The following is a 22,474-nucleotide window of genomic DNA, read 5'->3' on the forward strand; positions in this document are numbered from 1 at the left end:
TAAGGGATTCATCTACTAAGATCATGTCTACAGCACATAGTTCTACTTGCATAGCTATCTCTGACAGTATTATGAAGAGGAGTGATCCTGATTGACATAGCAGAGTCAGCAAAAGCCTCTAGTGTAGATAGTTATATTGGCACAACGATGCGTTTGCCAGTATAGCTTGCTTTGCTCAGGCTGGCTCCATTTTGCCTGTATAAGATAAGCTGCAAATAGGAGTGTTATGCTGCTAAAGTACCTATGCTGACAAAGTGCTCCTAGTATAGACATGGCCTAAAGCCTTGTCAACATTACTGAATTTTACAAAAATATTCCCCCTGGTTCCACTATTACTTTAACTGAACTAGTGTTAGCACCAGTTGGGGCTGCCAACTCTGACTGAAGTTATTCCAGGAAATTTTTCCCCCTAGCATGACGTAATGTCATTTTCTGAAAATATCCTATTAAAATCTCCCGGATTGCTTTCAATCGTCACCGGGAGATCGATGCTGATTCTGGGAGACTACAGGCCAATCCTGGAGGCTTGGCAACCCTAGCACCAGTGGAGGCCTAGGCTCCCAGAGCCCAGGATTGCTTTTACCACCATGTCAACTAAACATGACAGTGGGAAGACGCCAGAAGCCAGTTCATCTGAACTAGTGGTAATATGGTGGGAATCTTTGTAAAATTCCCTACTACAGACACATGCTAAAGCTTACTCTGCTCTTTCAAAGGAGCTCCTACAGTCTTTTATTTTGCTGCTACTGACTTAAATGGGAGCAGGATTGGATCCAATGTGCTCCTTGTAAATCAAGGCTTTGAACTGAGAATGATGACTTCTTGGCCTTCTGATTAAGATCAAGTGCAGCATCTATTATTATCTTTATGCATCTCTGTCTGGGGATTATGTATTAGATGGATTTTTGGAACTAGAAGATGGTCTAGCAGCTTGCTTCTTCCTTTCCACAAAGTGTCTCCAGGAACTCCTTGGAGGAAGAAGGAGAGAGAAAGAACTGCGGATGTTCAGTATGCTTGTTATAATACAGCAACTGGTTTAATGCAGGGATTCCCAAACTACAGTCCCGGGCAGTCCGTTGGTAGATGCAACTGCATTCTCCAGTCAAGCTCTTAGTAAATCTTTAACTCCATGTGACTCGTGTTGTAATCTTGTTCAGTGTTATACAAAACCGTGTTTTCCCTATTTGAATACCACAGTTTGCTCTCAACATTTTTTTAAAGTGTAATTTTACTAAAACTGGTTTCAAAGAGATCTTGAAGCACTTCGTTGAGTGCATATTGCTAGTGATTTATATCATCACAATTGTTTACATTAAAATGAAAAGGAAATATGTACATTGTTTATTTAGTGTTATAGTTTATATGTATGTAATCATTAAAATGAATAATTTTCCTCAAGAAGTGTTAATAGTGGGCCGCGATGCCTATTGCAGCTGCATAGGTGGACCTCAGGGCAAAAAGTTTTGTAACCCCCAGTTTAATGAATATGGAGCGATGAAGGAAGGCACTGCCTTGTATTATATCTTTATATTTTTCATTAACTGTCATCCTTATAATAAGAGAACTGATTTCCTAACCGTTTTTAACAGTGTCTACACGTAGTATCCCTCCTTTCAGCTTCCCGAGACTCATTAAATGAAAGTCATGATTTGTGAGGCATAAGCATGGACACACTATAATCTAAATGAAACAAGAACGAACAGAATTGTGGTGAGGTCCCTCCCCAACCAACGGAATATACACACACATATGCTTTCATTAAAGTGTACTCGCTGTTTGTTTCTTGGTGTGCAGAATGTAGTTCAAAATGAACATATCAGAATATGCTGAAAGTTGCCTGGTTTGTTAGAGAAAAAAAATGGAATTCAGGACATCTGAGTATTATTTCTATCTCTGATGTTGAATTTGGGTAAATTGCTTGGCACCTGTGTGCAGCGTTGCCACCTGCTAGGTCCTTACACATCTGTCATTCCAAGCAGCCAAGAGCCCCGCTGGCTTCAACATTCTGTCCCTGCTACCCAGGTTCTAAAGCACAGGTAACATGGTAACATGGGGAACATGGAAAAGAGATCTTACTGCAACACATTCATTCCCTCTGTGGACATGGGACTTAGTGTTCCTCACTCCCTTAAAATGGGATGACAATACTTAGATCACAGTGTGAAGACTAACTCACTATTTTGTAAAGCACTTTGAAGTTAAAGAGCATTATAAAAGAGGTAAGTATTAGGACTTGTCCACACTTGAAAATGAATTTGGATGAAGGTACCACCACTCTTACTCTGGAATAAGAATGTCCAAAAATAGTTATTCAGGGATATTCCAGAATAGCTATTCTGGAACAACTCCATGTAGAAAAGCCTTTATTATACCGCCTTCCGCTTCCAGAAATGATGTAAAATAATTTGTTTTGCTTGTTTAATTCATATTGTAGTCATTTTTAGAGGTAAAAACCTCAGAGCAGAGAGAGAGTTGTGAATGACATACACGAACGTGACCCGATACCCTAACCTTGAGCGGCAAATTTCGACAGAAGAGCGGGCTGGCGAGGGCACTGTGTTTGTGCAGCGCCAAGCACACACCGTTAGCACATAAACCACCATCAGATGTAATACACTGAAAATAACTGTCACGCAGACAAACGTGGAGCAACAAATGTCGATGGCACAAAATGCTGCGCAAAAACCGAACCCCAAACCGGCGGGACTTTTAGAGCAAGCCCCCAAAGGCTGCCTGGCGTGGCATGTTACCTAAGGGCACGCGGGGCAAGACAGCGTTGCTGGCGACCCGCCACCCGTGAACGGTCCCCGAAATGCCCGGGGGAGCAGTCACGAGGCGGCGGAGCGGCGCCCTCCAGCGCACGGCGTCGCCCGGCTCGCAGCGGCGGGGCAGAGCCCAGCCACCTGGCTCGCCGCAAACTTCGCCGCTGGTGCCCGCGCGCGCCAGCGGAGCTCCCGGGAGCGTTCCATTCCGCCCTGCCGCGGGGCGGCCCGCCGCCCGGGCAGATGGGGGGGTGGGCTCGAGCGCCCCCCCTAGGGGCGCGCGGGGGCCGCCGCACCCGGCGGGTCACGTGCGTGTGACAGCCGCTCTCGCTGGCCGCGGCAGCCGCGCCGCAGTTCCCCCCGCAGCAGCCGTCTCGAGCGCTCGCCGGAGCCGGATCGCGCGGAGCCCGGGCGCGCTGTGCAGGAGTCACCCCGCGGGGTTGCACCGGGCGGGGGCCGGGCTAGACCGAGCCGCGGTGCCGAGGAGCTGCAAGCGGCAGGCGGCGGCCATGGCGGGGCTCCCCTGAAGGAAGCGGCGAGGGAGGAGGAGGAGGAGAGGAGAAATCTCTGCATTCCCTCCACCCCATCCCTGCGCGCGGACTCCTCGTCCGCCTCCCTCCTGCATGCACCGCTGAGACCGCGCGAGGACTCTGGCATCCACCGCAAGCCCCCCACGTTCCCCCCTTTTCTGTTGCAAACAAAGAGAAGAGAGAGAGAGAGGAGGGGAGAGAAAATCTCCTTGGCTCGAGTATGGCGGACCGCAGCCTTGAGAGCATGTCCCTGCCTCTGGAGGTGAGAGCCAGGCTGGCTGAGCTGGAGCTGGAATTATCGGAAGGTAAATGATTTGTGATCGTCCCTCTCATTTCCACCCCAGCCTCGCCCGCCGGGAGACCCGAGGGGACCCCGCTCCGGGGCTGTCTGCAGCTCCAGGGTGGTGGGAGCGGTAGGCTAGGAGGAGAACCGGGGGGCCGAGGGGGAGTGACACTTCGATGGGGGGGGGGTTCCCTGGAAGGTTGATTGTCTCTGCTGCAGTGTGTAACCTCTCGTCCCCAGCTTTGTGTCCTCATCTCCTGTGTGTATTTTGCATGGTACAATTGTTTCCTGTGAGTGTCAGTTTCTCCTGGTATGTTACACAGTCTAAGGAATGGGGGGGAGAATCCCACAGAACATGGGGTTGATTTTTTTCCTCTTTCTCCTTGTGATTCTCCATGAGGAATTCGCTGCATTTTCAGTTTCTCTGGAAACTGGTTTATTGAATATTTTTTTCCGTGGTTGCTTTTGTTTTCTCCCTAATTCCTGATGGCGCCTGTTGTCTCTCTTTTTTCTGCCCCTTCCCCCCACTACCTTTTTCTGAGGCTGTGTAATTTTTTTTCTGACTGTAAATTCCTCCTCTTTCTCGCTGCCTCTCCTGCCACAGTGCTGGTGGAGATGGAAGAGGGGGCTTTGGCAGCAGGATTTGCTGCTCCAGTGTTGCATGTTTTATTACGGAAGATGGAAAAATCTTAAGGGCTGGGCTTGCAGGGATTCCTGTCCTGCCAAGAAAATGCAGTATTACAGAAACCTGCTATATACTTTGTAACAAAACCTATTTGAATATATCCAGGGACTTGCGTTGAAGTCCATGCAGTGGAGTCCACATTTAAATCAGTTGCAACAAAATAATAATATTTAGGAAGGTTTATTTAAAAAAAAAGCCAGTTAATTATTTCTGTAGGAGAAACAAGGATTTTAGATTAAATAGAAAAGTCGTTTAACATTTTTAATTGCGAGCTTGGGATCATTCTCCGGTTTGGTCTGTTTGGATGCTCCACGGATTCCCTGGTTGGAAAAGATGTCAGTGTAATTCTCATATTATTGTTCCTCTGATTTGGAGGATGAGCTGAAGAGACTAAACCCTCCACCCAGCGTGTGTCTCGCTTCACATTTTGATGTGTGTCAGATTGGGTTAAGTAAGGAGATGTGCCAAATGATTATTTTGTATGAGGATTACTTATTGGTTGGCTAGTAACGAGTTCATGTGCTCAAATGTCACACTAAATCTATAATTTGTATCTAATATATTCCTCTCTGGGGAAGAGAGTGAGAGTATTTCTGTATCGTAACGCTAGAGTTTGCTGTGTCCAGGAGTAAAATTCTGCTAACGGTTGGTTGGTCCCTCTCTCTTATCAAAGACAATTAACGTTCATCCGCCTCGGAAAGGCTGTTAGAATGACGCTTAACAGAAGGGGGAAAAATAACCCAGCATGTCCCAAATTAGTCGTTGGAATAGCTCAACATATCGAACTTCATTTTTTTGTAACGGTTTTAGAAGGGCTTGTTGCCAGGAAGTAAAATGTACTCATGCCAATTTCCACAGCAGGGAGGAGCTGATGTTGACGTATTTTCGTTTTAACGCTTTCAGGGTGAAGAGCAGAATGAGCTTGTGGCTCTGTGCATTGCTCTCAGTCCTGTAGCTTTTTTCAGTACCCTGAAATCTTGAAATAAAGGAGATTAAAAAGGGAGATTGCCTTATTGTAGCCTACAGTGCATTGATTGGCCCTTATCTGTGCTAATAGGGACAGGAAAAGCTGACTGTTTATACTAGAGTATGCTGGATACCCAGCATTCTGGCTGTATGATCTATATATCAACAGTATAGTAATGAAAACAAATTTAATATATACTATATTTTCAGGATGCTGTAATCAATCTGAACATAGCTTCCCTCTGAATGATATATTTCTGTGATTAAGAACACAGAGTGTTGCTGTGCTGAGCATAATCCAGTAATATATTGAGGAAGTAGGATATGTTTAGCAATTAGACATTTGTACACACAGTCCAGCTTCATCCTTGGTGTAATTATTTACTTCATTGGAGTTCCAGCTGGACTGAATTTACCTACGAACAGTATCTCTTTCTTTGTGGCACTGAACCCAACTCCTAGTGGGCAGTATGGCCAATGACTTCAAAACATGGCACCCATATTTTTTAACTCTAAATACATGAATGGTTTAATGGGAGAGGGGTACAAGGGAGGAGGGAAGGGGAGACCAAGCACCATTGAAGTGATTTCACTTAAATGAGTGGTCTAAATGAAGTGAATCTAATGGTGATTGCAGGTGCTCAGCACCTCTGAAAATTATGCCACTCATTTGTTAACTTTAAGCACCCACATTGGAAATTTTGGCCTATGCCCATAATTTCCCAAGGTAGATATATCTCTACATACACTATGATCACTATTAGAAGGTGTAGTTGTAGGTAATTAATATGCTTATCATGATAGCACAGTACTTTAAATAGTTTTCAGAGCAATTTTGCATTGCTAGGCCCTGATCCCACAAACATTTGTGTGTACTTAACTTTCCTATTTTGAACAGTTCAGTTGAAATCAATGGGACTGCTCACAATAGTAAAGTTAAGCACATTATTCATTCGCTTGCAGGATCAGGGTCTTAGTGTGTGTTGCACTTATGTTGTGATAGTGTGTCTGTATATTAAGGCCCAGTTTCAGGAAACTCGGGAGAGCAAACAGATTCAGGACAGCACTTAAGCACTTGCAGAAAGTTATGCATGTTCTTAAGTCCTATGAAAGTTAATGGGACTTAAAGGTAAGCTTAACTTAAAGCATTTGCTTAAGGGCTTTCCTGAAAGAGGGCTTACGGAAGAAAACTGTTGTAGACAGAAAAGGAGGACTTGTGGCACCTTAGAGACTAACAAATTTATTTGAGCATAAGCTTTCGTGAGCTACAGCTCACTTTGTTGACTGTGTGAAATGATTGATTGCATTGCTTATGCTTATGTATGTTTTAGTGTATCTATCCAGCAACTCGGTGTTGACACATCCGTGAGCTATGTCTCATAACTGTAAGTTGTACCAGTACATTCTAGGACTCCTGGTGCACCTGTCCCATAGTGCAAAACACACTTGTGAGCACCAGAGGCTTTTGGGCAACTTCCAGATGAAAGTTGCTGCATTTTGGCAAGGAGTGACTGATTGTTTGTGGTTTCTTATTCTAGAGCCAAACACTTCTCAGGTGTTGTAACCAGAACACTTCTCAGGTGTTGTAACCAGCTTGTACAAATGATGGGCTCAATCTTGCAAGTATTTATGAATGTGCTGAACTTCATACGTATTAGTGGTCTCATTGGGACTGGGAGAGCAGTGCTGTGTCACAAGCACACAAGACACTGTTTGGCTCTTACAACCTCAGTGTCTTTCACCTTGTTTTTTTTTTTTTTGAGTGGGGCAGCAGTATTTTTTCACTTACAAATAGATTCTGATCTACTTGCTCAAGCTGGGTAGTGCCTGACTTCGTGCAAAGTCTCATTGAATTCAGTGGTCAAGGTAACCACACGACCTGCCCGGTAACCACACGACCTGCCCCATAACCAGTTTGGATATGATGTGAAGTGTATGGGACAAGGTAAGGGAAGGTGCTATGATTTTTGTCCAAATCTTGAAGCTGACCTGCATTGCTCTGCAAGGAGGAGATGTACCTTCTGAAAGTGTTGAATTTGTAGGGGTTGTGCTATGATGGTTAGGGAAGGCTGTCCAAACTTCTGCAGCAATCCTTGCCTACATTTCCACTGGTGACAGGCTTAGCTCTGGTGAAGTCTGAAAATGATTATTTAAAAAAAACCAAACAGTTTTTAAAGGGTTTTAAAATGTAGTATGGATGTAAATTCAGTTAACCACTTTCAGATCATGTTACTTTTCTTAATATGATTTAAAAGTTGGTGTGGCCAGAGTCGCAAAAACCTTATAGTGTATGTCTGCAGTCTAAATCCATGTGAGAAGGTGAAATATGTATATGTGTACTGTAAATTCGTCACCTCAGCAGTAAAGTCCACTTTCATGTTAAGTGTTGAGGTGTAATTTTATGTTCAGTTTAAGGCATTAGTGTATACCTTACCATGATGTTTTCCCTTAATGTTGGAGCGGGGAAAAATGTTACAATGTGTCTCTGAAAATATAGAAATGCAAAACAATGGTTTGTGAAAGTGTTTTAGGTAAGTAGTGGGTCTTCCATCATCCAGTTCAATATTCTTTAAGATGTTTGTATGAGTGTGTGTGCATGTACACTGGGAGATTATGGACTTGCTCTGAAGCTCGGTAGTAGTTTCTACTGTCTGTACTGGTGGTTGCATAGCTGATGAACTGTAGCTCTTCTGGGCTGATGCAATCAGCATCTCACTTCATAGTGTAGTTCTTTAAGGCTGTTTGCAATTTTATGAGCCTTTAGTTTTCTAACCCTGTATAATTTTTTTACTGGATGGAATTAGATGAATCATCTTATTTTCTACTAACTGAAGATCTGATGTAATAGTAATAAAAGTGTTTTGTAAATGTCTGTGCATTATAAAATATCAAAATTAAAAGACCCATCCATTTCTTAAAAGTGCCTACCAATTAGAAAGAATTGCTCTAGAAATACTTCTCTTTTTCTTTGGATTAATTTAAGGGTATACAAGATTACATTGCCCTTTAAATTACTTTCTGATCCTAAATTAATTGGGAAAAGATGCTTTAAATTTCTTCCATTATTTTATCCAAGTGTCAGATAACCTTGTAGAAATACGTAAGGAACCACAGATGCCATATGGAAAATGTGAAAAACATCCTGTTCAGAAATTATTCTCACTATATGCTGTATATGTTAGTTTCTTTCCTCCTCCATTTTATGAATATGTGGCATAGTTTTTTGTTTATGAACCTTTACAAAAAGAATATTTTTCATAAAATGTCAGCAGATCTTTTTTATGAATATTTATTGATTCTCAGAGGGTCTGGATGCATGTTCAGCTAATTAATGTGGCCCTCAGTTTTAGTTATGTCCATTGGCCCCATTATGTGCATTAGTGTTTGGATTTATTGGGTTGTTGTTTGGCCCAGGTTGCAAATTAATTTGTTGGTTGTAGGGCTATGTGCTCCCCATACCCATCTCCTCTTTTTGTGTCTGTTACTATGCAGTGTTTCCTTCAGGATAGGAAAGCAAGGGCCTCATACACTACTAGACTAATACAGTCAGCAAAAATACAAGTGCTTTCAGAAGGGAGATGTAGTTGGCAGGGTCTACCATGGAAACTAAAAGCAGCAAACCTGTATGTCTGGATATACTCATTGGGTTGGCGCCAGGGAACCTTAGTTCCTATAGTTAGGTTTCAGAGTAACAGCCGTGTTAGTCTGTATTCGCAAAAAGAAAAGGAGTACTTGCGGCACCTTAGAGACTAACCAATTTGTTTGAGCATAAGCTTTCGTGAGCTACAGCTCACTTCATTGAATGCATACCATGGAAAATACAAACACCCATTTTTTCATGGTCATGTGTATAAAAACATCTTCTGTATTTTCCACGGTATACATCCGATGAAGTGAGCTGTAGCTCACGAAAGCTTATGCTCAAATAAATTGGTTAGTCTCTAAGGTGCCACAAGTACTCCTTTTCTTTTTCCTATAGTTAGTACTTAAGAATATTAGCCAGCTGACCCTGTACCAGCATAGCAGGTTAAGACTGTGGAAACCTGAATAACTACCATACCTGTATGAATTTGGGGACACAGTAATTCTTTTGCTTTAATTCATTCTTCAACAGATGGTACTCTAGCAAATGGGTACAACCAACCTGTCCAGTGGGATCGAAAGAAACTTTAAGGTGAAGCTCTTGTCATCAGTTATGCTGGACAGTGTACTGGTTTGAGAGGAGAGCAAGAGAGCTGATAGTTTTATAAATGCAGCCAGAGTCGCTCATGAGTTAATGCTCTCATTTAAAGCAAGGGAATCAGAGCTTTAATATTTGTTACATTTGTAGTTATTTGGCTTCGCTCTGATATCTGAACTCAAGACCTTTAGTGGATGTTGATGCATCACAAGGATTTCCCTAATGGCACTGGTGTGCCTTGGCTACTCATTCATTTGAAACATATTTTAGTGTCTTGTAAAACATACAATGCATATTCTGAGGATTTCCCCAAAGCAGCTCTCCTGAAAGTATGCTGTGAATAGAAAAGGAGTACTTGTGGCACCTTAGAGACTAACCAATTTATTTGAGCATGAGCTTTCGTGAGCTACAGCTCACTTCATCAGATGCATGCCGTGGAAACTGCAGTAGACTTCATATATACACAGAGAATATGAAAAAATACCTCCTCCCACCCCATTGTCCAGCTGGTAATAGCTTATCTAAAGTGATCATCAGGTGGGCCATTTCCAGCACAAATCCAGGTTTTCTCACCCTCCACCCCCCCACACAAATTCACTCTCCTCCTGGTGATAGCCCATCCAAAGTGACAACTCTTTACACAATGTGCATGATAATAAAGTTGGGCCATTTCCTGCACAAATCCAGGTTCTGTCACCCCCTCACCCCCCTTCCCAAAAACCACACACACAAACTCACTATTTGAGGCTGCTATTGAGCAATGGTTTATGGTGAAGTGTTACACTTGATAGATCATTCAGATTATCAGTACTGGGTTACACAACGGAGACACCATTGCTTCTCTTCTCAAGGATGTGTGAAAATTGCCTCAGGGGCATCAGTTTTGTTGGTAAAGCAGCCAGCAAGCAGTTTATTTATAACAAGAATAAATGGAGTGAGGGCCTGGCCTTTCTGACACTACATGTTGCCTATCTCTGGTTCTACTGTACGGTCCAGCAGGTAAAAGCCTAATATTGCTTTCCCTTGCCAAACTATACCACTTCATGTATATTGTTATTCAATATGATACCTTTAGATAGCCTAGCCCACATCTAAAAATATTCTTCCATATTTTGGAGTACACTGTCACATTTAGATTCAAACAGGCTTTACCCTCGTAACTCCGTTAATCTGTGGTCCAGAGTAAAACTTCCCTTTAATTTTCTTCGGAAAAATGATTATTAAAAAAATCTCATTCTATATAAAACTCAGGTATAATGAGACTGGAGAGCAGCAGAAAGATAAATTTCAGAGTAACAGCCGTGTTAGTCTGTCTTTGCAAAAAGAAAAGGAGTACTTGTGGCACCTTAGAGACTAACCAATTTATTTGAGCATGACCTTTCGTGAGCTACAGCTCACTTCATCGGATGCATACCGTGGAAACTGCAGTAGACATTATATACACACAGAGACCATGAAACAATATCCCCTCCCACCCCACTGTCCTGCTGGTAATAGCTTATCTAAAGTGATCGGGACATCAATAGGTACCTTTAGGTTTTTATAGCTCAAAGTGTGTGGGAGGAGGAGGGAGGCAGGCCTGGTCTACGCATACAAATTAGATTGTTAGCTACATTGCTCAGGGCTATGAAGTTTCGCATCCTGAGCGCTGTAGTTAGGTTGACCGAACCCCAATGTAGAGCACAGCTGGGTTGATGGAAGAATTCTGCCACTGACCTGGCTACCACCTCTGGGAGAAGTGGATTATCTACATCAATGGAAAAAGCCCTTCTGTAGATGTAGGAAGTGTCCGCACTACAGCGGCACATTTGTAGTGTAGACATAGCCAGAAAATCCTAAATGTAATGTATCGCTTCTGTACTTAAAATTCACTGACTTAATTTTAAGTTTTATAAGAGGATATTTATATAAAGCATCAAGCAGGACTTTTTAAATAACTGCATTAATTCTTCAACAACTGTCAGACAAGATGACTCACCGCTGTATAAGAATGCACCACAGTACATAGCAGATTTGACATAAACCCTTAATCCTTGTGAAATTTTGTATGTATATTCCCCACCTCCCCTGTGGGTGAGCTCTTGTCTATGCTGAAGTCCTGATGATCCCACTCTGCCCCCCCTTCCTAAGGACCAGTTTTGCTGTCCCCAGTCATCTAGCTGAGGATGGGATGTGGCCCACTGTCCAGAGCTCATTAACGGTGTTCTGTCATCGTCTAAAAAGGTCACTGTTGTAACGTTTCCTTTCTTTCTTCAACTCATGAGGCTGAGATTGGTGCATTTCCAGACCCCTGCTGTCCTGTGCAGTGTTTATTTCCGTCTCCTTCTTATGTTATTAAAGTAAGTATATGCTAAAAATCTAAGTCTTGGTTTCACATAATGCCACTTGACTTAGTGATGCAAATCAGAGAATTGCTCATTTTAGGGTTGTGTAACTCAGTCAAATGAGTTTTACAGTAATGTTAACTAGGGCTTCTAATTGCTTGATCAAGTTTTCAGTACCACTACTAAGTACATCCTTAAAAACTGTGAAATAGATTGGGGGCACATTATCCTCTGCTGCAATAAAGCACAGAGGGGCAACTCATCTTGAGGAATTCCCTGCAAATTGTTCCCGGAGGCAGGAAGTGCTTGGAAGGCCACAACATTAAGAGGATCTATGTTGCTTTTGAACTGGAGTCTCCTGAGACTTCTCAGTAGCAGCTGTGGAGGAGACCCAGAAGGAGTTAATGCAGTTCTAAGTACAAATGGGAGAATTATAGGCGGGGTGGTTTGCAGGGAATGGTGCTGAAGCATGGCCAGTTCCTGATTCCTAATCTTCTTTCTCTTCCCCTAAGCCTGGTGGAGTGCTAGCAGAGGGGGGATGGGAGGAATGTACCATGGAGATGGCACTCCTGCACTCCCTTTTGCAAGGGCAGTGGGAGAACTAGGCCATCTGAGAAGCAATACTTGAGTTGACTTGGTCAACACTTAGATCACTTATATACGTATATACAATAATATAGTTACCATAATTTTCATACATGGTGTCCAAATCTGGATACACTGATCAGCACAAAGCATCCAGGTGTGGAACTGGGCACCCAAATTTACAGTTAAAGTTAAAAATTAGGCCCTATGTGTTAACTGCTCCCAGGGACCTCTTTTTAAAAAAAAAATAAAATAAAATCATACCTTGGGTAGTTTGAGTAAAGCGAGCAAGAAAGCTGACAACCTGAGAGATTCTACTATGAAAAGAAAGCCATTGTGAAGAGTTGTATGTTACTAGTGCTAATAATCATGGGTGAGCTGAAAAGTGCAGAAAGCATTCCCAGGGATGATAGACTTACTACATGAGGTTTCATTTCTAGAAAGCAGTATCAAGTATGGTCTACTCTTGGGGCTTGCAGATATTTGAATGACTGAATAGGTAGGGCAGTAGCTAAGGAGGGAAAGAAGGAAAAATTAAAATATTGGTTGTTCTGAAACAATTGTAATATGAGGATCTCTGTCAGGTCCTGTTGCAGTATATAGATCTTGTGACTTGCTATCTGGAGTCAGACAACCTATTATACCTGATCTAAGTTAATGGTGACATCAGACATTCCTTTTTTTCAAACATATTTTGACTGTGTGTAAATCAAAACTAAAAATATTAACAGCTCCATCCAGTTTCTTATATTAAAAGGAAATTTTTTTGTTAAAAATGTGTCCCCTTTCTTTGGCTGAAAGAATTTGAATTCAGAAAGTTTTCAGCCAACTCCACTGGAAATGTCAAAGTATTGGTAATGGAACACTGTGTTTTTACTTCTAGATCACTGGCTCAAAGGCTGCCTAGACTGGCAGAGGTTGAAAGTTTTTGGTTGGCTTTATGACCCGTGTGAAGTAAATTGACAGTCTTGTTCTTAGTGCACAGATGTCCTCATCACAGAAAACAATTTTGTTGCTAGGATCTTTTTATTTAGCAATCCTTGCAGAAAGCCCGAGACTGAATGCACATAGCAGCTGAACTATCCTTTTATTGCCAGAAGTGGCCCTTTTAGGTTAAAGGTGCAGTACATTGGCAGGATGATGTGAGGAAGTTTTCACATCTCTTGTCTATTTTGTACCTCTTTAGTGACCAAATGGAGGAAACTGGTCTTGAGGAATATAAATCTGTTAGCACAAATTCACTTAATGTTTTTGGAAAGATTAAAAAAATCATATGATCGTCACAGCTTTTTCATAACTCGGTCTACTTTCTAACTACATTTTCATAAGTAATTTTTCAGTTTGTAGTTTTAGACCTTGAAATTACAGGAAATAATTAATAGTTTAACACCCTTTTTCTAGCCGTGAGTTTGTGAAACACGTTGATTCACAATTCAGATTTCACTTAAAAATATTGTGCATGGATCAACAATTTTCATGGCTGTTGCTCATTATTTTCTTGATACGCTGATGTTTCATTCTCCCACTACTGTCTTCAAGCTAGACTGCCGCACTGTCGTCATTGCAAGCAAATCCGAGGAAAATTGGGATCTTATACGCTCTCTTTTCCCCTTGCTGAGTGGAATGTGATTCAGATAAATAGCTAATATTTTGATGAAGAGTCTGCACAAATAAAACCAGACTGCTGCACTGTGGTGACATGTAAGCAGTTCCATTTTGCTAAGGAATCTTAAAATGAAAATTGCAATTCAAATGCTGTTATAGCTGTCTTTTAACAGATGCCTGAGGATGAACAAATAGCACTTATCTAGTGAAATGGCAAAATGCAGAGACTTATCTATCTATCTTGCTACCATTAACATCAATGGCAAAACTACCATTGACTTCTAAGGGGCAGGAGTAGCTCCTTATTCTGTACAACATGATTAAATAGACTGAAGATGTAAACCAACCATTGCAAAATGCACACAACTTTTTTTGAGTGTAAAAATCTAGGGGTTAGCTTTATTTCCTTGGAGGCAGAAAAATATATTACATTGCTGGGCTGTTGGAGTGAACCTTAGTGCTAAGTGATAAAATAACAGATTGGCAACATTTTTAATTGGCTCAGTGTTATAATAGAGTAGGTTGGTTTGTTGTGAGGAGCAGCAACAAAAGTGGTTAGCAGGAATTTTATTGTGGTATAAAATTGTATTGGAACTTACGTTTCTACTGATGATATGTTTGACACTCTCTAGTCATATGAAGTTCTCTCTGTGTGTCAGTTACAAGCTTCAAAAGTTGGCTGTGTGTGTAATATCTATCTAATATCTATCTAATATCTAATATCTGCACCATGAAATTCTCTCTGGTTTTGCATAAAAGTGGTGCAGTAGTTTGAGAGTAAGACCCTTACTATGGTTGTCAGAAGTCCTAGGTTCAAATATTGTATGTCTGGTTTAATTGGATGCTGGACTGTATTTTGGAAGATTTCAGAGTACAGCCGTGTTAGTCTGTATTCGCAAAAAGAAAAGGAGTACTTGTGGCACCTTAGAGACTAACCAATTCATTTGAGCATAAGCGTTCATGAGCTACAGCTCCCTTCATCGGATGCATACTGTGGAAAATACAGAAGATGTTTGTTTTTATACACACAAATCATGAAAAAATGGGTGTTTATCACTACAAAAGGTTTTCTCTCCCCCCACCCCACTCTCCTTCTGGTAATAACTTATGTAAAGTGATCACTCTCCTTACGATGTATATGATAATCAAGGTGGGCCATTTCCAGCACAAATCCAGGTTTTCTCCCTCCCCCCCAACCAAACCCACTCTCCTGTTGGTAATAGCTTCTCTAAAGTGATCACTCTCCTTACAATGTGTATGATAATCAAGAAAAGAAATTTGGGGTCACAGTGGATAACTAGCTTAACACAGACTACCTGTGTTATGTGCCCAAGAGATCAAATGCAATCTTTGGATGTATAATCAAGGGAATACTGAGAAGAAATAGGGAGGTGTTATGATCACTTTATACAACCTTAGTGAGAATGTTACTGGTTCTGTGTCCGATTCTGATGTCCACACTTTAAAAAGGATTTTGGCAAATTGAAAATGGTTCAGAAAAGAGCTACAAGAATAAACAAAGGCCTGGAAAACCTGCCTTGCAGGTTATGTCGATGCTGAAATAAAAGATGAAGGTGCCAAAGTTCCAAAACTGCTCCACAGCCGTTTTACAGCCCCACAGCCTATGCCCCAGGACCTGGGCCAGCTGTGAGGGTTTAATGGCTGTATAGACATACCCACAATGAGAAACCAAAGAAGCTCAATCTATTTAGCTTAACAAAAGAAAGGTTAAGAGGTGACTTTATGTACTAAGAGTACCTACATGGGGGAAAGATTTCTGATCAGAGAGGGCTCATTAATCTAGGAGACAAAGGCATAACAAGAGCTAGTAGCTGGAAGTTGAAGCTAGACATACTCAGATTAGAAAGAAAAGGAGGACTTGTGGCACCTTAGAGACTAACCAATTTATTTGAGCATAAGCTTTCGTGAGCTACAGCTCACTTCATCGGATGCAGATTAGAAATAAATCAGACATTTTTAATAGCGTAATTAACCATTGAAGCAACATACCTTGGGACGTGATGGATTCTCCATCACTTGAAATCTGTAAATCGAGACTGGATGTCTTTTTCTAAAAGATACACTGTAGCTCAACCAGAAGTAATGGGCTTGATGTGGGAATCGCTTGGTGAAATTCTATGGCCTGTTTTATCCAGAAGGTCAGATCACATGGTCATAATGGGTTCTTCTGGCCTTAAAATCTATGAATATATGAATAAAAGTCCCAGCACAAAAGTAACTTGAGATGTCTCCCTTCCCCTCCCATCTTGTGCAGTGGTGGAGTCTTTTATTAAAATTTGAAAAGACACGCACACCTTCATACATTTTTTTAAATTATCAAAGTATCTTTTTAAAAGCAACCTGCTGCCCCTCAAATTTGCAGGTTTGGGGTTAGTTAGGTGACTTTACATTTTTTTTATCGTGTTATGAGTGGTGTAGTTCATATTCATGTCCTCTTGGTAATTTTAAAAACTGATATTACAGCTGAGTGCTTAAGGTTTTACTGGTTCTTGAGCGTGTACAAATGATCAGTTAATGTCTATATGCAATAACTTTTTTTAAAAAAAATCTGTATCCGCACCATAAATATCTGTAATTGCTCTACAGGTGGACAGGATATTAAATTCAGTTGGGTCAATAATATGGATTTCAAAAACACCCTTAGTGTACTTACCCTATAGATTGTAATGACTAGTTCAAAAAAAAAAAAAAGAACTAGATAAGTTCATGGAGGATAGGTCCATCAATGGCTATTAGCCAGGATGGGCAGGGATGGTGTCCCTAGCCTCTGTTTGCCAGAAGCTGGGAATGGGCGACCAGGAATGGATCACTTGATTACCTGTTCTGTTCATTCCCTCTGGCGCACCTGGCATTGGCCAGTGTTGGAAGACAGGATACTGGGCTAGATGGACCTTTGGTCTGACCCAGTATGACCATTCTTGTGTTCTTATGACTACTATGTAGCCTTTAAGTATCAGGTCAATAATATGGATTTTAAAAGCTCCCTATGTGTGGGTCAATAACCCACTTTTTAAATGGGGAATTATTCTTTTAAATAACCTGGTGAAAGAACTCAATTCTGAGATTGAAAATCTATCCTTCATGTGCTCCATTTGTGCCTTGATATAGCTGGGAGGTAAGGTCAGAGTGTGTGTTATAGTGTGCTGAAATATCTTGGCACAAGAGGGCAAGTACACACTTTGGTGTGCTTGCTTTGGTCCCATTTAAATCACAATGTTTGTTTTTTCTGGTTAACTGAATATATGTATTGATTTTGCCTTTTTTCCCTTCCCCTGGGTGTTTTGAGTTTTGTTTTTAACTGTGTCAGCGTAAGTGGCTACAATGCATCCTGTGTTTCTACATTCTCAATATACTAATTTGGAAGTGGTGAGTAGCTCTTTCCTACTTCATGCTGAAAGCAGCAGCATAACCAGTTCTCATCAAAAGACTTTTGGCACTGCTCAGAACTGCTTTTCCTTGCTCTGATGTCTTTTTCCTTTTGCCTCACTAGACAGTCTCAACAGCTCTTATTTGTTCCTCTGCTTTCTGACAACGAGTGAAGAGTAGGAAAGATACTGGTAGCATATTTCTAACCCTTCAGCTGCCATCATGGGTTCCGTGAGTGCTATGTATTTGCTCTGATGCAGCTGCTGACCTTGAGTAAGAGACAACTTGTCTCATGGGCCTACCCCACACATGGGCCTCCCAGGTGACCTGAGACAACCAGTTGGGGAGGAGAGAGTACAAGTGCAGAACAGTCCATTCCTTCTAAGCAGCATAGAAGTCCATACACACAGACAGAAAACACAATCTTTCACTGTCAGAGACGTAAGAAATGTCAACTTGCCTAATATGGAGTCTCCCTTTTGTAGTTTTAGCTAGCAGTGCTTGTCAGTCATGCCTACTAGGAGGGCCATGGTTATGCTTTGGTGGGTTTGCTACACCCCCTCCAACTTTGGTTAGACATGCAGTAGTACTGGGCTCCAGTCCACAGGGGATGAAGTGAGCTTGAGCAAGTTGGTTGGACTCTGGTGAGTAAAAGGGACGGGGAGCGGGGAGGGAGAAAGAAATCTCTTAACCAAAAAGAGAGCAGAACACTGTCAAAGGAAAACTTCCCCAGATTCGAGGTGCCGGATCCTAAAGAGGTAGCTAGAAATTGTAGAGCAAAGAAACATCCTCTGTTCACTAACTTGCTCTCTAACAGCTTTCTCCTGAAAGTATACCCCACAGTGCTCAGTTTGTTCCTCCTTTTATAACAGAAGCTAGCAGAGAAGTGGCCTTTTTTCTGTCCAGTGCCAGTCTCATCATCTGCCTCACTGTAAGGTAGATACTGTCCCCTTCATGTCTGATATGAAATGTAGTTTCTGGAAAGGATAGGGAATATTCAGTATGGTCTGCTTTTTAGAGGAGGAGTATGGGGAGCAGAACTTATGAATTCTGTTCCTAGCTCTGTAACTGAATAGCCTTGACTTTAAGTCTCAGTTGCCCAAATGGGTATAATGATACCTACCTCACAGGGCAGCTGTGAACATTAATATTTGAAATACTGGTTTGGGATCCTTGGCTGATATGTGTTGTATAAATAGCTGCTTTTAAACTCCCATCACCAGAAATGCTCATAGTTCTTCTTGGGAGCACAATACGTTATTGCAGAGTTCTGATGAGCAATAGGAATCAAATGCAAAAGTTTCCAAACGCTTGCATAGCCCTTAGTTTACCTTGGCAAGAATTTCAGTACTGCCCTCCCCTCTGCTTCCCTCCCCCAAAGGAATAATTTGAAGCATGAAGTCCAGTGATTAGAAAACAAAGGATGAAATAAGAAGCTTCTCAGTGGCTTAAGTACATGTCTGGAGGGAAGCCATAAAATGGTGAGGTTTACTAGTGTTTTGCAAAGAGGTGTTCTTTCCCCTGGCTATTCCTCTGCTCCCAGGATGAGATTCTGGTTGCACAGAAATAAATGGCAAAACTCCCATTGACTTCAGTAATGCCCAGGATTTTAATCCTAGTGTTTGATGCACTTCCTCTTAAAGCAAAGACAAAGTATGACGAGAAACATTAATACAGGAACTAGTCTCCTCTTTTTCCGATAAAAGAAAAGGAGTACTTGTGGCACCTTAGAGACTAACCAATTTATTTGAGCATGAGCTTTCGTGAGCTACAGCTCACTTCATCGGATGTAGCTCACGAAAGCTCATGCTCAAATAAATTGGTTAGTCTCTAAGGTGCCACAAGTACTCCTTTTCTTTTTGCAAATACAGACTAACACGGCTGTTACTCTGAAACCTGTCTTTTTCCGATGTATGTCAGTAATTTTTGATGCTAATGTAACATCTTACATTTTTCCAATCTCTGCTGAGGTGGAACAAGGGCTAAAATCTACTTGGAGTGGGGAAAATAATTAGAAAAAACACAATAGGGTTCAGACTCATGACTGACTTCCCAAGTGCAAACACAATGCAAATAATAAATCCTGTTTTGTAGGAATGGAATTGCTTTTGGAACCTTAAATGTAACAGGGAAACTCATAGGGAATGCTTAATAAAAATAATTTGATAGCTGTCTGCTCAAGATGAATAGGTTTCAGAGTAGCAGCCGTGTTAGTCTGTATCTGCAAAAAGAAAAGGAGTACTCCTTTTCTTTTTTTCAAGATGAATAGAGTTCAGAAAAGCCCTATGGCACTCCTGTCATTCTCTAAAAGGAAATACATGGACGGAGATTTGCCTGACTGCCTTTGAGGTCTGCCATTTGGCAAAGAGAAAGTAGCCTCTGTGGAAAACCTAGGCAGAGATGAACAAGTGGTTCTCTTGCTTTTATTGCTTCACCTAGTTGTTTTCAGTATGGTCTCTGATCAGTGGGGATCCATTCTAAAGGATTACTGGTTAATTATAGGATGACAGATCATTACTGTTTGTAATAACATGTACCTGGAGCAAGAGAGGCATCAAACACTGGGAGTTGTAGTAGTAAAACACTGGGGGATTCCTGTGTTGTCTGCCTTCCCATCAGTCCTCTTAATCAACAAACGGGGGGGTGCAAGACAAAGGTGGAGATTATTCGGGTTTTTTTCCCTTTTGCCATACTGTAGCTGTCATTGTGGTCTTCTTTTTTCATGCACAGAGTGCTTGGAAAGGTGCCAGACTGATACCTTGGAGGCTGAAGCTTTCAAAGCTCATGCTTCTGAGCAACCAACTACATGAAATCGGAGTATTATATAAACCTGCTGAAGTGCAGATGTTCTGATAATCGTACTTGCTGCCTGTCTTTTGTTATTCTTGCCACTTATCTTCAGGCTAAAGATGTATCATGCATATTAAGGGCCAAATTCTGGTATATTTACTCATATTAAATAGTACCTTACCCCTATACTTGATGTCAATGCACTGTGGAGTACCCCCCCCCCCAGCTTTGAAAGTATCTTGTCTCCTCATTGGTCATTTTGGTCAGGTGCCAGCGAGGTTATCGTAGCTTCTTAACCCTTTACAGGTGAAAGGGTTTTTCCTCTGGCCAGGAGGGATTTTAAAGGTGTTTACCCTTCCCTTTATATTTATGACAAATATGTGTACAGGATGCAGAATCTGGCCCTTGGAAAATAAAGAGCTTAATGTACTTTATTTAAAAATATAGCTTTTTGGATCAGGGTTCCATCCAGCATATTTTTTTTTATTGATCTGAAGACCACCCCAAAAATGTCATTTGTAGCATATAATTAAAAAAAGGAACATCTTGCAAAGAGCGGTTAATGCTTTCTACATGATGAAAGCTATTTGAATTGTTCAAGCATAAAGCACGGATTATAAACCATATCTTCAGATCATCTTTGCATATTTATGAATGCACCTGTTATATAAGCAGTGAAAAATGCTCAAATTCATCCTGTCGTAGGCCACAGTTATCAGAGTGAAGAAAAACTAGATCATTTGTCAGTTGAAGTATTCTGAATCCAAAGCTGTGCCTTATCTGCCTAATAACCTAATGCTAGAGAAAGATACCATTTGCTTTTAGTAGGACTATATTCATGTGATTGTCTGTGGCTGAATTGCTGCACTGAGTTCTGTGTAAAGATTTCCCCCTCATTTTGCATAATATTGGAGTAATATAAACCAGCTCCAGAATATTGAGTTGTTTCTTATATTTGTAAAAAAATCTAAGGACCAGATATTCATCTGGCATAAACATCATCGTTCCAATGGCTTCAATGGATCAATGACAGCTGAGGAACTGGCCTTAACTATAGCTTCTTTACTTATTCGTGTACATACTCTTAGATACTTGGATCCAGATTCAGAGGCGAGGCTAGATGAAGTGTAATTGATGGTTTGCCTCTTCCGTATGTGTATATATTGTCACCTTACACTTACTGATCCTGAAAGTAGATACACAGTGGGACTCCATGCAGGTTCAGGGGTCTGCACTAGCCTTTCAGTTTGCAGTATGGGGCTGTCAAGGTTCCTTCCCCACTCTGAACTCTAGGGTACAGATGTGGGGACCTGCATGAAAGACCCCCTAAGCTTATTCTTACCAGCTTAGGTTAAAAACGTCCCCAAGGTACAAACTTCGCCTTGTCCTTGAACAATATGCTGCCACCACCAAGCATGTTAAACAAAGAACAGGGAAAGAGACCACTTGGAGAAGTCTTCCCCCAAAATATCCCCCCAAGCCCTACACCCCCTTTCTTGAGGAAGGCTTGATAAGAATTCTCCCCAATTGGTACAGGTGGACACAGATCCAAACCCTTGGATCTTAAGAACAATGACGAATCAACCAGGTTCTTAAAAGAAGAATTTTAATTAAAGAAAAGGTAAAAGAATCACCTCTGTAAAATCAGGATGGTAAATACTTTACCGGGTAATCCGATTCAAAACAGAGAATCCCTCTAGGCAAAACCTTAAGTTACAAAAGGACACAAAAACAGGAATATACATTCCATCCAGCACAGCTTATTTTACCAGCCATTAAACAAAGGGAAATCTAACACATTTTCCAGCTAGATTACTTACTAACTTAACAGGAGTTGTAAGGCTGCATTCCTGATCTGTTCCTGGCAAAAGCATCACACAGACAAACAAACCCTTTGTTCCCTCCCCCAAATTTGAAAGTATTTTGTCCCCTCGTTGGTCATTTTGGGTCAGGTGCCAGCGAGGTTATCCTAGCTTCTTAACCCTTTACAGGTGAAAGGGTTTTGCCTCTGGTCAGGAGGGATTTTATAGCACTGTATGCAGAAAGGTGGTTACCCTTCCCTTTATATTTATGAAAGGGGGTAAGACTCATACCCACTTACTGACATGTAACTCACACCCTGAACTCTTTACACATCACTTTTGGATTGAGTCCTATGTGTGTAATACAAGATTATATTCTTTTTCATTCGAAGTGGTATTCTTGGCCATGTTTCCCTAAGATTTCCCTTCCTTCCTAAATGACAAGCTACAATTTAGCTCGGAGGATTCTTGGTGGGGGTGATGCATTAAAAACAAGGCATCACTTCAGATCTTTAGAAGGAATAGTGACAGGTAAAAATTCACTTCTATGGCATGTCTAGTGTCTTATCATAGAT

At 41.4% G+C, this 22,474-nt stretch overlaps 1 protein-coding gene across 6 annotated transcripts in view; it reads left to right on the top strand.

The window, feature by feature from the left end:
* Positions 1–3,064: 3,064 nt before the first annotated feature.
* DIP2C (disco interacting protein 2 homolog C) overlaps positions 3,065–22,474 on the top strand; it is a 485,782-nt gene continuing 466,372 nt past the window's right edge. For 5 of the 6 annotated variants that reach the window (XM_084620447.1, XM_084620449.1, XM_084620450.1 and 2 more), the window contains exon 1: positions 3,065–3,597. In XM_084620447.1, coding sequence (XP_084476573.1) covers positions 3,513–3,597 — 85 coding nt within the window. In that variant the 5' untranslated portion in view covers positions 3,065–3,512. The remainder of the gene's footprint in view (positions 3,598–22,474) is intronic. The other variant, XM_084620452.1, reaches the window with a different exon arrangement.

This window comes from Lepidochelys olivacea (assembly GCF_965140295.1).
Source record: "Lepidochelys olivacea isolate rLepOli2 genome assembly, chromosome: 2".
NCBI lineage: Eukaryota > Metazoa > Chordata > Testudines > Cheloniidae > Lepidochelys > Lepidochelys olivacea.